General features: G+C 48.7%; 1 protein-coding gene across 1 annotated transcript; it reads left to right on the top strand.

Moving 5' to 3' along the window:
- Positions 1-202: 202 nt before the first annotated feature.
- IGSF1 (immunoglobulin superfamily member 1) lies at positions 203-13169 on the top strand. The gene is made up of 19 exons (XM_052663370.1): positions 203-272; positions 421-447; positions 868-1152; positions 1510-1797; positions 3697-3981; positions 4223-4516; positions 4982-5260; positions 5580-5700; positions 7539-7609; positions 7706-7738; positions 8121-8411; positions 8715-8993; positions 9593-9880; positions 10639-10926; positions 11192-11479; positions 11674-11961; positions 12073-12351; positions 12748-12871; positions 13034-13169. The coding sequence occupies exons 1-19, from the start codon at positions 203-205 to the stop codon at positions 13167-13169; spliced, it is 4014 nt and encodes a 1337-aa protein (XP_052519330.1).
- Positions 13170-14107: the final 938 nt, after the last annotated feature.

The following is a 14107-nucleotide window of genomic DNA, read 5'->3' as shown; positions in this document are numbered from 1 at the left end:
GAAGTGGGGAAAGGGAACAAAGAGAACAAGTAGCTGAGAACCCTGCATGCCTGTGGGGGAGTGGAAAGTAGGTGCTCAGGTGCACTTTAGTGATCCAAACTGAACTTTCAGGAGAAGGAGCAACCCCCTGAGTGAAAATACTTCTGCTTTTAGATCTTACCACCTTCTGAGGGGCAAAGCCCTTCAAGACTCCGGAGGCTCCATGACCCTTGACAAGCCAGGGGAAGGGGCCACCATGCTGCGGACATTCGCTCTCTTACTCTTCTGTGCTGGTGAGTACAAGGAAGGCGTGGCAGGACAAGTGACCCTGTCATAGGCACCCCTGTGAGTGGGCCCCTTGGGGAGGGCATGGGGAATACTGAGGTTTGAGGCTGACTGGGACAACGAGGGGTTCCCCTTTACCATAATCTCTCTTTTCAGGACTGAGTCTGGGTGTGACACCAATGGGTAAGTGAGTCCTGCCACATCAACTACCTTCCTTCCTGAAGGCTGCAAGACACTGAACTGCCTCCATGGCCCCGGACATAACTGCCTTGAGATGCCAAAGGCAGTTTCCAGACTCAGCTTGTTAGGAATCAGGACTGCTCACTTCATGACTTGGTTTCCCACAAAATAGTAAAGACTTTGTCTCTTGCACTTTGTTCCCCAACTCCAACTCACTTGAATTCCTTAAAACAATGTCCTACGGTCCCTATCCCACCCTCCCCCTCCCATAAAAGCACACACCCCGTGCCCAGGAAAGACCAAAGGAGGAATGGGGGTAGGGGTGGGGATTGGGGCTCATTTAAAGGGGACGTTGCAGGGGGCATGTTATGGGAGGGAGAGGGTTGGAACTGCTGACATCTTTGTTTTCTTTGGGAATGACAGCAGTGATGACATCTCAACCAGAGCTATGGATAGAGTCCAACTACCCCCAGGCCCCTTGGGAGAACATCACACTCTGGTGCAAAAGCCCCTCTCAGATTTCAAGCAAGTTCTTGCTGCTGAAGGATAAGACACAGATGACCTGGATCCGCCCTTCCCGAAAGACCTTCCAAGTTTCATTCCCCATCGGTGCCCTTACTCAGGCAAATACAGGTCTTTACAGGTGCTGCTACTGGAAGGAGACCGGCTGGTCAGAGCCCAGTAAAGTTTTAGAGTTGGAGGCACCAGGTAAGAAGACAGAGAGGGATAATCAAGAATTAACTCCAACTCCTGGGACTCAAACTTGCCTTCCCAGAGCAGGGTTTGTTTAATTCATTCATTTGCCTCAGTCGCTTGCACACATAATACAGATATTCCAGTTGGTAAATAAGTGTCTCATCTCTATAGGTAATGCAGAGTGAGGCTGCAGATTCTGGAATGGATCTAGAGGGCAAGCTCCTCAACCTAGGGGATACTCTAGATGGGGAAAGAGGGGTGACAAATAAGGATCATACCAAAAAGACTCATTTAAGTAGAGCTCTCTGCTGCTCCCTGAGCCACGCTACCCTTGCTCTACCTGAATTCCAGTTCATTCTCTCCTTCCAGGCCAGCTGCCCAAGCCCATCTTCTGGATCCAGACTGAGACCTCCCCTCTTCCTGGATGTAATGTTAACATACTCTGCCATGGCTGGCTGCAGGATTTGGTATTCATGCTGTTCAAAGAGGGATATGCGGAACCCGTGGATTACCAAGTCCCAACTGGGAGAGTGGCCATATTCTCCATTGCCAACATGACACCTGAGAGTGAAGGGGTTTACATCTGCCGCACTCATATCCAGATGCTCCCTACCCTGTGGTCAGAGCCCAGCAACCCCCTGAAGCTGATTGTAGCAGGTGGGTGTGGCTATGGCTGCTGGGGTCTGATGATCATTGTCCCCGGGATCATGGTTGGGTGAGCCAGGGTTTCTGATATGACTTTCCTTGCCCAGTTCTCTGCAAGGCCCATGAGCTAGAGTCATTTGATATTTTACTGAAATGCAAATGAGAATCACACATGCTAGGAGGCAGCTGTCTGGGAGCCAGTCACTTGGCTAGTGAGTGAGTCCAGCCCAATGTCCAGCAGCTTCAGCTCATCACAGCTTTGTTGTTCTCTATTTGTTGAAAATCATGTGTTCATTCATTCATTTGGCTAATGTTTATTGAGCACTTAATATGTGCCAGGCACTGCCACTGCAGTCATGTCAACTGATTTTTTTTATTTAAATGTATTTTTATTCTATTTGTGATTTTTATTTTTAAGTGTGGAAAACAGAGTGAATTGCTTGTGCTGGCTATAAAAAGAAAAAATGACAAGGAAAGTGATAGTTCATATTTCAGAAATGGTTTTATAAATGAATTTAGTCTTATATATACAGATCCAGTAAGGCAGTACCAAGCTTTAAACATAGTAGAAGGTTCTTCCAAACCCCTAATGTTAGACCCACACCCCACCCCCAACTCCTCCACCCCATAGCCCAGATGCTTCTAGACAGAATTGGCCACACTTGCTTTAGCTCCTTCATCAAGTTAAATAGGCTTGGGGAAAGCTGTGGTGCTGCAGAAAATATCCTGGACTTAGAAGTTGTAATCCTAGTTTCTAGTTCCACCTCTGACACCACCTCCCTGTGTGATATTGAGCAAGTTACTTCAACTCTGTGTTTCGGTTCCCCCACTCTAAAACGGGATAACAGTATCTACCTGATCCACTGTATGATGCCTCTCTGTGCCTCAGTTTTCTCATTTGCAAAACTGGTATAATCGTAATACCTACCTCACAGGGTTGTTGTGAGGATTTGCCTAATATGTGTACAGTGCCTGGCATATAAGGTCTCAATAAATGGTAGATATTAATTTTATTAGTATAGCTTTTTATTGAGGATCAAAGAACAAAAGCCTGTCTGTTTGAACTGCGTGTTATGGATGCTTGTTGTACGAATGTCTTTCTGGTATACATGCCACTAACACACACTTCTGCAGTTACCTGTTCGCAGGTGTCCCCCACTAGGCCCTGAGCACTTGGCGAACAGGGACTGTGTCTGTCTCCTTTACTTGTTTCCCCCTAGACCATGATGCCTGATGTATCCTCAGTGCTTACTGAACCTATGATAGAGCTGATCCTTCCAATAATGGGTGGGTGGGCCTACCTGGGATTGGGGTGGGTAGGAAGGAGTGCTTTGGGAGTGAGGTTTACCTTCTGTTTTGCAGTTTCATCTCTTTGGAGAAACAATATGTGAAAATGAGGGTGTGGTCCCATTAACAAATGTTTCTTTGATTTGCAGACTTACTGGCCAATCCTGACTCATTGGCCTCTTTCAGTCTCCTCTGGGAAGTAGGGTTTTCTGTGAACTGAATGTGTTCAAAAGCCATCCTTAATACTGCAGTAACATTCATGCTTTATGAAGAAGGAATCAAAGTAATTTTCAGAAGCTTGGTTTCTTGGGTGATTGGAAGAACCACATTTGGCGTTTCAGAGACCTAAAGATACAGGGAATTACAAATGTAGATACTCCACTGAGACATACCCCTATACATAGTTAGAGCTCAGTGCAGTGATAGAGTCTGGTGAGAGGGAAGGAATGGAAGTGAACTTCCCCTTGGTTACCTTCTAGAAGAGGCAGAGATTCAGGGAAGAGTGAGGGAGCAGAGGGTATACTTCAGCTACCACTTGCTATCTAAAGAAAGTAGGAAAATAAAACCAGAATATGATGAGGAAGAATCACCCTACTTCTAACTCAGGGTCTCTTCACTTTCTAGGACTCTATCCCAAACCAACTCTGACAGCCTACCCTGGGCCCATCATGGCACCGGGAGAAAGCCTTAATCTCAGGTGCCAAGGGCCAATCTATGGAATGACCTTTGCATTAATAAGGCTTGAAGACTTGGAGAAGTCCTTTTACCTCAAGAGGCCAGTAAAAAATGAGGCATATTTCTTCTTCCGGGCATTGAAAATCCACGATGCTGGCCATTACCTCTGTTTTTACTATGATGGATCATACAGGGGTTCACTCCTCAGTGATATCCTGAAAATCTGGGTAACTGGTAAGAGAGGGGGCTGCTGTGGGACCTCTGTTAGGGGGTAAGGGTGTTCGGCTCTCTTTGGGCCCACTGGAGAACTTCATCATGCAGCCAGGGTTAATGGTGGGGGAAGGAGCAGAATTTGTATAACTGGGCTTAGGCTGGGATTTGCCAAGGGTGGACTGGAAGAAAAGGAAAAGAACCTTAACTAGTGGGAGGGGTAAGTCAGACTTACTAGCCTTTGATATTTTGGGTCTCATCCTAGACACTTTCCCCAAGACCTGGCTACTTGCTCAGCCCAGTCCTGTGGTCCAAATGGGTCAGAATGTGAGTCTGTGGTGTCGAGGGCCAGTGGATGGAGTGGGGCTTGCACTCTATAAGAAAGGAGAAGACAAACCACTTCAACTCTTGGATTCCACCAGTATCTATGATGACACGTCATTCTTCCTCAACAATGTGACTTCTAGTGATGCTGGCATCTATAGCTGCCACTATCTCCTCTCCTGGAAGACCTCCATCAGAATGACATCACACAATACCGTGGAGCTTGTGGTTGTAGGCAAGTGCTAGCAACTATTCTTTATTTTTATCTTCATTCCAGTGTTATTACAAGGAGCTAGTGTTGCTATACCCTTTTGGATTTATGAGCCAAAGAAAACCAGACTAGGAGGGTGGTTTTCTCCAAAACTTAGGGAACTTCTCTCCCAGTATTTTTACTCAAACCTTACCTCTAGGCATGGACAAGCCCTGATGGGACTCCTAGAAAACTCACTTTACTTAAGACCCAGGGAAACCTACAGGTATTGTTAAGTTTCTGATTGAAGGTAGGAGCCTAGGAGTCTTTAGAGGATCAAGTAATGGGCCAAGGAATTCTGATGCACAGTCAAATTCTGAAGCCGCTTGAGCTAGTAGAGCAGAAAAAAAAAAAAGAGAAGACCAAATAAGGAGATGAGAAACATTTGTTGAGAGGAGGCAATGAGGTCAAAGTCACTTGTTCTAACTCTGGTCTCTGGATTGGTTGCAGATAAGCCCCCCAAACCCTCCCTGTCAGCCTGGCCCAGCACCGTGTTCAAGCTAGGAAAGGCCATCACCCTTCAGTGCCGAGTACCTCATCCAGTTCTTGAGTTTTGTCTGGAATGGGAAGAAAGAGCAACATCCCCAAAATTCTCAGTGGATGGAGACTTCATCATCAGTAATGTTGAAGGGAAAGGCGCAGGGACCTACAGCTGCAGCTATCGCATAGAGGCACACCCTAACATCTGGTCACATCGCAGTGAGCCTCTGAAACTGATGGGGCCAGCAGGTGAGAGGAAAACTCTTCACAGAGGTGCCCCCACCATGCCTTTGGCCGTGATACCCCTGGGATCCCAAAGCAATGCCCAGCAGGATATGGAAGTGGTAGTCGGGGGCTGGTTTGGGCATCTTTCTCCTGGGGTGGTCTCACGATCACTCAAAGGCAGTGAGCAGGATACTTCCAAGGGTCCCTTTCTTCATGTAAAGGAAGGTCACTTTTGCTTCAACTTCCCTTTGCCTGCAGGAACCAGATTCCCCTCCCCCCATGACTGTGTCCGTCTGTCCCTGTCCCCATCAAGCTCCATGTTTCTGATCTTCTCTGGTCACAGGCTTTCTCACCTGGAATCACGTTCTGAATGAAACTGTCAGGTTGTTTCTAGTCATTCAGCTTGTTGCCTTGCTGTTTGTAGTGCTGTGGATAAGGTGGAAGTGTCGGAGACTCAGAATCAGGTAACTGTCTTATCCCAATCCCCTGCTCCTAAACCTAGCTGAGTTCAGGCTCCCCAGAGGTTCAGGAATGGGGTGTGCTGCAGCTGAGACAAGCCCCATGGGCACACCCTTTGTATCCTCCACCTTCAGGGATGAAGATACAAGGCTTTCTCATTCCAGCCATTTCTCTTTCATTTCATGGAGGGGTCAGCACCCCTACCAGAAGGTAGAAAAATGAACATTTCTCAGAGGCTGGAAGAAGTCCTCAGAACCTCCTTCACTGATCCCCCCCAGGAGGGTGCCCAAATCTCCCTCCCAAGCCACCTTGCCTCTCACAGATGATCAATGTCTTCCACATTAACTTCATCTGAACTTTTTTTTTTAAGAATCAACACTGTCCTGTCTCCCAGGATATTATCCAACTCCCATCCCAACTATTCAGCCTTACCTCAGCTCTTAAGGGCTAGCAAGCCTTGTAGTCCACCCTCACTGCTATGGAAGCCAGTGTCTCTGCCACTCTGGCCCCCAACCACTGTGCAGAGCCTTCTGAGAATCGAGCCTTAGCCTGGGTGTGCAGCTGATGAGAGAATGGATTGGGTCAGGGAATCAGACTGCTTCCCCTGATCCATAAAGTGTCAAGTCAAACAGGTTCTCCTGCTCTTTACTTTTATTATTTTGTGTCTCCTGGGTCATCCCCTTCTCTCCCTTATCCCTGTATCCTTGTGCTCAGGCTATTCTGCCCCAAAATGAGAAATGACAGCTCCTAGCTCGGTGGGGGCTTCTGCTCCTGAATGCCACTTTTCCCCACTCTCTGATCCTGGCTGTACCCCTCCCCCACCATGAGCAGAGGCCTTTGTGTGCCTGGGAGTATTCAATACACAATGGATGATGACTATGATTGTGTGTGTCTGTGTTCTCCTCTGAGATCTGAGGGACAGAGTGCTTGGGTAATGGGAAGGGAGCCACCTAAACCTTCTGAAAAACCACTACCCCTTTGAGCTTTCAAAACGTTTCAGTGGGGGTCAGGTTCACAGAATCTGTTCTGAGTTCCACATACACCGGTAGCCTTCAAGCCAGGGGTTAGAAAAAAATGTAGCTTCAAGTGCCCCCCCACCTCAGCCCAGGACCACTGCATCAAAGAATGAGTTCAGAAACCAGATATTGGAGAAGGCAGTTTGAAAAGCATGTTGTCCTGACCAGGAAGGAAGGTCAGTGTTTTCTAAGTCAAAATTGTCAGGTAGACATTGACCTAATAGAAGCTAAATCTATAGGATCTGAATCTATAGGACCTGAAGCTGCAGCACATATCTAGTCATGATCTGGGTGGGGGTAGAGAGATCCCACTGCTGCTGCCTAAGCAACCCTTCCACGACAAAGGCAGGTGAGGCAGGTCAGTTGGAGGACCAATAGTGCCATAATAAACACTGCTTCCAAACTTAAACTTGATGATTGAGAAACACCCAAGATTTCTCCCTCCAGCCCCTCACCCACCACCCAGAGCTTCTGATCACACTGAGCTCCAGGGGTTCTGAGAGCTGGAGTTACAAAGGTATTTTCACATCTGACATCTCAATTCCAGCAACGGCCTAATCAGGGGCCTTGGGGAGCTGACATTTGATATTGTCTGGGGAGGGGGGAGGGGCGGGGGCCCGTGGGTCATGAAAGACAAGAGGTTTGTAGGTAGTGAGGCCCTCAAAGAGAAAAGTCATCAATGTCAGAAAAGATGATATCCCATTATTCTGGCCATATCCAATCCCTATTGGGTGGCAAGTAAGCCAATGACATAAATTGCCGCCCCCTTCTCTCCGCCCTCCCCCTAATCCCAGCAACTCCTCTCATCTCTTTTCTGGTCTTGCTAGAGAAGCCTGGTTGCTGGGAACAGCTCAAGGGGTCACCATGCTCTTCATACTCACAGCTCTTCTCTGCTGTGGTGAGTACAAGGGGGTGGGGAAGGGGCCTGGGCAGAAGGCCGGGGTGAAGTCCCGTGGGGGAGGGGGCAAAGCCCTGGCAGCAATTTCTTTTGCAGGACTGTGCACTGGGGTATTGACAGAAGAGACTGGTGAGTTTTTCCTGCTCCAGACTGGGACATTCCTCCCTGGAGATCCGAAATAACTACAGAGTGTCAGTGTCAGTGGCCAGGGAGTGACTGGTTGGGAGGGAAGGGCAGCCAGGAAGGGGCACTTTGCTGAAGCTGCTGGCAAAATTGAGCCTCCAACTCCGCTTTTCTGCCTGCAAAATTTCCCCCAAGCTTCTGCATTTTTCTGAGGCTCAGCTGAGACATCAGCGTCTTCTTTCCCCAGCACCTGCAGAAGGGAGGAAAGAGTTTGGATTGGGGCTGAAAGGGGAGGTGGGCAGTGTGATCTGGGGAGGAGGGTTCAAGGGCAAGGAAAGGGGGAGGGGGAGGGGAGGGAGGATGCCTTCATTAACTCTGCTGTTTCTAGAAATAATCATGCCAACCCCTAAGCCTGAGCTGTGGGCAGAGACCAACTTCCCTCTGGCCCCGTGGAAGAACTTAACCCTCTGGTGCAGAAGCCCGTCTGGTTCAACTAAGGAGTTTGTGTTGCTGAAGGATGGCACCGGGTGGATCGCAACTCGCCCGGCCTCAGAGCAGGTCCGGGCTGCCTTCCCCCTTGGAGCCCTGACCCAGACTCACACCGGGAGTTACCACTGCCATTCCTGGGAGGAGATGGCTGTGTCTGAGCCCAGTGAGGCACTTGAGCTGGTGGGGACAGGTAAGAAAAGGCCGAGGGTCCGCTCGGCATGATCCTTGGTGCCGCTGGGACTCCAGCGGTGCTCCGAGGCATGGGGAAATGCTCAGAGATCCAGAGCCCAAGGGACTTCTGCTGCCTGTAGGAGAGGAGGGGCACGAGAAGGGGGGAGGGGTGGGGAGGAGAGTTGAGAGGAGACTGACAGGAAGAGCCAAGGCCCGGCCAGGATGGATCTCTGTTTTGCTGACTGAGTGACTCTGCGTGTCCCATCTGGGCACCTCCTAACTTCGGATTCCTTCTCCTTGTCCTCCCTGTTTTGTTTTCCAGATATCCTCCCCAAGCCTGTCATTTCTGCTTCCCCCCCAATTCGGGGCCAGGAACTGCAAATCCGCTGCAAAGGATGGCTGGCAGGCATGGGGTTTGCTCTGTACAAGGAGGGAATGCAGGAACCCGTCCAGCAACTTGGTGCCGTTGGGAGAGAAGGCTTCTTTACAATCCGGAGAATGGAGGATAAAGACGAAGGCAATTATAGCTGCCGAACTCACACTGAAAAGCGCCCCTTCAAGTGGTCCGAGCCTAGTGAGCCCCTGGAGCTTGTCATAAAAGGTAGAGCTGAAAGGGGTGTGTGAGGGAGGAGGGGGGAAGCAAAGCTCCAGGTCAGACGCTCCTTTCCCCACAGCGAACTTTGCTGTTGGTCCTAGGAGCCTGTGTCCAATCTTAGAGCCAGGCAGGCGTGGCGCTGGGAGTGCCAGGGCCTCTGGCTGCATGATATTAATAGCCATAATCGTTATTAATAGCTGGGGTTTGTGGAGGGTGATTTAATTTTTCTAATTATTTTCATATCAATTATCTCATTTAGCTATAGAGCAAATACTCAAAGGAGGTGGATCAGGTGCAATTTCCCCTTCTTGTCCCAATGGGCAAACTGAGGCTCAGGGAATCAGTAGAGCCCCAGTAACTATCCACTCTTTTAGCTAGCTTCTGCTGACAGTGAGGATTAGACTTGAGGAGGCGAGGGGTGGGGTGAGGGGGGTCCCTGTGAAAAGTCTGTCTGCAAAGTGGTTTTGGCTGGATTTTTAAATGCACCTTCTTCTGAATGAAATACTACAGGAAGCCAAGCTGCTTTCTGGAACCAGTATTTGCCATATTATCTAGCTTGCTTTCTATTGATTTGTTTTTGGTTATGTTTGGTTTTTGCCTTCTAGAAATGTACCCCAAGCCCTTCTTTGAGACCTGGACCAGTCCTGTGGTCACTCCTGGTTCCCGGGTGACTTTTAATTGCTCCACCCCCCACCAGCACATGAGCTTTGTTCTCTACAAAGATGGAAGTGAAGTAGCATCCAGTGACAGTTCTTGGGCAAGTCTGGGAGCCAGTGCAGCCCACTTTCTGATCATTTCGGCGGGCATTGGTGATGGAGGGAATTACAGCTGCCGCTATTACGACTTTGCGATCTGGTCGGAGCCCAGTGACCCTGTGGAACTCGTGGTGACAGGTCAGGACTGGGGAAATGCAGGTGGAGGTGGTACTGTCCCTGGGACAATGGGCAAGAGGGATGTCAGTGGGAGAGGAAGAGTCGCCCCTTCTAAAAGTCACCACGAATGTGCTCAGGACAGTGCCTGCATGTAGTAAACAGTCCATGTAAGGCAAATGCTTATATTATCACTAATATGGGAAGATGAGAAGAAGGAGGAAAATAATCCACTTCTGGGGAAAGAAATGAGGCAGATGGGGATGTTTCACATGTTGCCCTGTTTCTGAAGTCTTTTGTAGCTTGGCCTTGAGCTTTAGGCCCAAGGTCCACTTTTTCTTTAGCTGGGCTACCAGATATGGGGGGGCTGGATGGCCCTCAGAGAAAGGGCAAAGACCCTGAAGGGTCAACTGCATCCTATGCAGCCATTACAAATGATAGTTTTCAAAGGCTGGTTAATGTCATAGGAAAATGTTTACAATATAAAGTGAAAAATATTAAACTATACAACTGTGTATACAGTAAGCGCAATTATACAAATAGTTATAGCTACAATGACATAGGCATGTACAAAAATAAATGGGAAGTAATACAGAAACGTGTACAAAAAATAGCCATCTTTGAGTGGTAGAATTGTACTGTCTTCATTAGTTTTTTTCTATATTTTCTAGTTTTCCACAATAAGCATATATTGTTTCTTATAATAACACTAAAAAAAAAACAAAACAGTGCTCAGAATGTATGAGGCAGGATTCTCTCATGTGTGTTCTCTTTAATTTCAGAATTCTACCCCAAACCCACTCTCCTGGCACAGCCAGGTCCCGTGGTTCTTCCTGGGAAGAATGTGACCCTGCGTTGCCAAGGGGCTTTCCAGGGCATGAGGTTTGCCCTCCTGCAAGAGGGAACCCCGGGTCCCTTACAGTTCCGGAGTGCCTCGGGGAACTCGGCTGACTTCCTCCTCCATACTGTTGGAGCAGAGGACTCTGGGAACTACAGCTGTGTCTACTTTGAGACCACTATGTCAAACAGGGGATCATATCTCAGCAAGCCTCTTATGATCTGGGTGACTGGTAAGGACAGACAACACATGGGGCTGGGACAGAAGCAGCTGGAGTAGGGGTTCAGTTCAGTTCAGTCGCTCAGTCGTGTCCGACTCTTTGCAACCCCATGAACCACAGCACGTAGGAGTAAGGGAGGGTAATCCCTCTTGGAAGGTTAGGCTAGGCTAGGCTAGGACATGGAGGGGAACGGTTGTGTCTGGAAGGAGAAAGATAAAGGGTTAATTCAGTGATAAGTTTGCATACTCACCACTTTCCATCTTTGGTCTCTTCCTAGACACATTCCCCAAGCCACGGTTGTTTGCTGAGCCCAGTTCTGTGGTTCCCGTGGGGCAGAATGTTACTCTCTGGTGCCAAGGGCCAGTACGTGGAGTAGGGTACATTCTGCACAAAGAAATAGAAGCCACTTCAGTGCAGCTCTGGGGATCCACCAGTAATGATGGGGCCTTCCCCATCACCAACATATCTGGTGCTAGCATAGGTCGTTACAGCTGCTGCTACCACCCTGACTGGACCAGCCTTATCAAGATACAGCCTAGCAACACCCTGGAACTCATAGTCACAGGTAAGGGGAAGATGCTCTGGAGTGGGCAGGGGAGTATAGAAAAGAGGGAACTGAGCTGGCTGATAGTTCACGGGAAATGGTTTTCCAAGGGCTCAAGGAGAGGCAGGCAGTAACTCTCCTCTTTATTGAGACTTCAGGGGTGATGCCCTGGTAAGTGGCCACCTCTCTATGAACCAAGAGTTCATTTCTTCTAGGTTTGCTCCCCAAACCCAGCCTATTAGCCCAACCTGGTCCCTTGGTGGCCCCTGGAGAAAACATGACTCTTCAATGTCAGGGGGAACTGGCAGACTCAACATTTGTCCTGTTGAAGAAGGGTATTCAAGAGCCTTTAAAGCAACAGAGGCCAAATGGGTACAGGGCTGACTTCTGGATGCCAGCAGTGAGCAGTGAAGATTCTGGGATGTACAGCTGTGTGTATTATTTGGATTCTGCTCCCCTTGCAGCTTCTAATCACAGTGACTCCCTGGAGATCTGGGTGACTGGTAAGGTCTTGGAGATTTCAGTAAGACTGTAGTTTTTTTAGTAGTTATCCCTAAGGGGATAAAGGGCTGGGTTCGAGGCCATTTCTAACTCTGTATCCTGGTTGGTTGCAGACAAGCCCCCTAAACCCTCCTTATCAGCTTCGCCTGGCACTGTGTTCAAGCTCGGAAAGGACATCACCCTTCAGTGCAGAGGGCCCCTACCAGGTGTGGAATTTGTCCTGGAACATGATGGAGAAGAAGCACCTCAACAATTCTCAGAGGATGGAGACTTTGTCATCAATAATGTCGAAGGAAAGGGCATTGGAAACTATAGCTGCAGCTACCGTCTGCAGGCCTACCCCGATATCTGGTCAGAGCCTAGTGATACTCTGGAGCTGGTGGGGGCAGCAGGTGAGATGATAATCCCTTCATGATTCTGGCCTGACACACCTGGGACCCCGGAGACAGTCTCCATGGAGGCAGGCCACACAAGGAAGGGGAGAGGTTTGGAGTCAGAGACCTCAAGTACGGTCATTTTTCTTTTTCTCCTAGGGATGGTAAGGAGGTGGAACCTCAGATTCACTCAAAGATAGTGACAAGGATATTTTCAATGCATCTTCCACCCCACAAGGGAGGGCTGCCTCTGCCTCAGCAGAAGCACTGCCTCTGACCACCCCATCTCTTGTCCCAACATGTGGTTCCCAAGTGAACCCCAGAGGAGGCCAGATGAAGGGGCAGCAAGAGAGCAAGGAGAACACACGTGTACTAAACTCTATGCCATTGGTTTCTGCTCTTTTATCATCACAGGGCCTGCTGCTCAGGAATGCACTGTGGGGAACATTGTCCGAAGTACCCTGATCGTGGTGGTGGTTGTAGCTTTGGGGGTGGTGCTAGCCATAGAGTGGAAGAAGTGGCCTCGACTCAGAACCAGGTAATTGCCTCATGTCACTCCTGCTGTGAACCCAGGGCTTCTGTGAAAACAATGATCCAAATGCTCCTCTAGCATCTGAGCCCCATAACGCAGCCTGTTTTCAAGTTGATGGCTCTGTATCCTCCCTTAGTCATGTTTTTTTTTTTTTCTTTCTCTACACAGGGGCTCAGAGACAGATGGAAGAGACCAGACCATAGCCCTGGAAGAGTGTAACCAAGAAGGAGACCTGGGCACCAACACCAACTCTCCCTCATCAGTCTCTCAGGGCACTTCAGTAGAGCAGCCAGTCCCGATATAATCATCTCCTACTTTACAAGAGCTTTTCTCTCCTCTTTTTTTATCCTCAGAGACCTGCAAATCTGATTGGTTTCCCCAGGAGTCCATGCCACCTACTGTTCCTTGGCCACTAATCACCTGAGATGGGTCAAGGGGATTTTAGGAAGTGAGAGCTCTACCAGGGTGAGAGGTTTCCTGAAGAGAGATTTCCCACCCCTGTAATTCCTCACTGTACTGATTTACTGGTGCATGAAAATCTATTAAAAATGTATTCTTCTGAATAAAAAGAGTATTCTCTATTTAACTGCAAAAACTATGGCAGCTGTTTTCCATTGGTTTGTTATTTAGGATCTAGCGGAAAAATGGTGTATTGGAGCTGACCCCCATGGCACAGCAAGAGAGCAGGGGGCTGCTAGCACAGAGAAATGAGCTCGAGGATAGGGTCAGGGAGGAGGGAAAGCTTCACCATGTCCAATTTGGTTTCAGACATGGTTGCTGAACAGAATGTCCTGTCATCCCTTCATTCCCCATTTCATTACTGAATGAATGAATGGCAATATTCTCTCCAAGTTGAGCCTAAGGACGGCAAAGATTTCAGTTACATACTTTCACTGTGGAACTTCTAGGTCTGTAGTACATCTGCTTTCAAACATTAGGATTAATCCACTGCAGAACTTGGAAATTGGGAAAGCGTGCTTTGTGGCCCTTTGCTACCAATCACAAGTGTACATTAACTCACTCTCAAACGTAAATGATTGATCAAAATGGACTACTTTGCCCCTCCCTACAGAAAGCCCTGTGTTTTTCTGGATGGCGGCGGGGTGGGGTGGATCTCAGGGAGTGAGTAAGCAGCTGCGGTGGTTGGTTTCAAGCAGGGGCCTCCCAGGGTCCTGTTCACACTCTGAGCCCCTGATCTTTCTCCTTGCATCGGCATGCAACTTGCCACACTGGTGAGCATCT

Source organism: Budorcas taxicolor, chromosome X, assembly GCF_023091745.1.
Source record: "Budorcas taxicolor isolate Tak-1 chromosome X, Takin1.1, whole genome shotgun sequence".
Lineage (NCBI taxonomy): Eukaryota > Metazoa > Chordata > Mammalia > Artiodactyla > Bovidae > Budorcas > Budorcas taxicolor.
The sequence above is the reverse complement of the archived record's forward strand: the minus strand, read 5'-3'. Positions and strand labels throughout refer to the sequence as shown.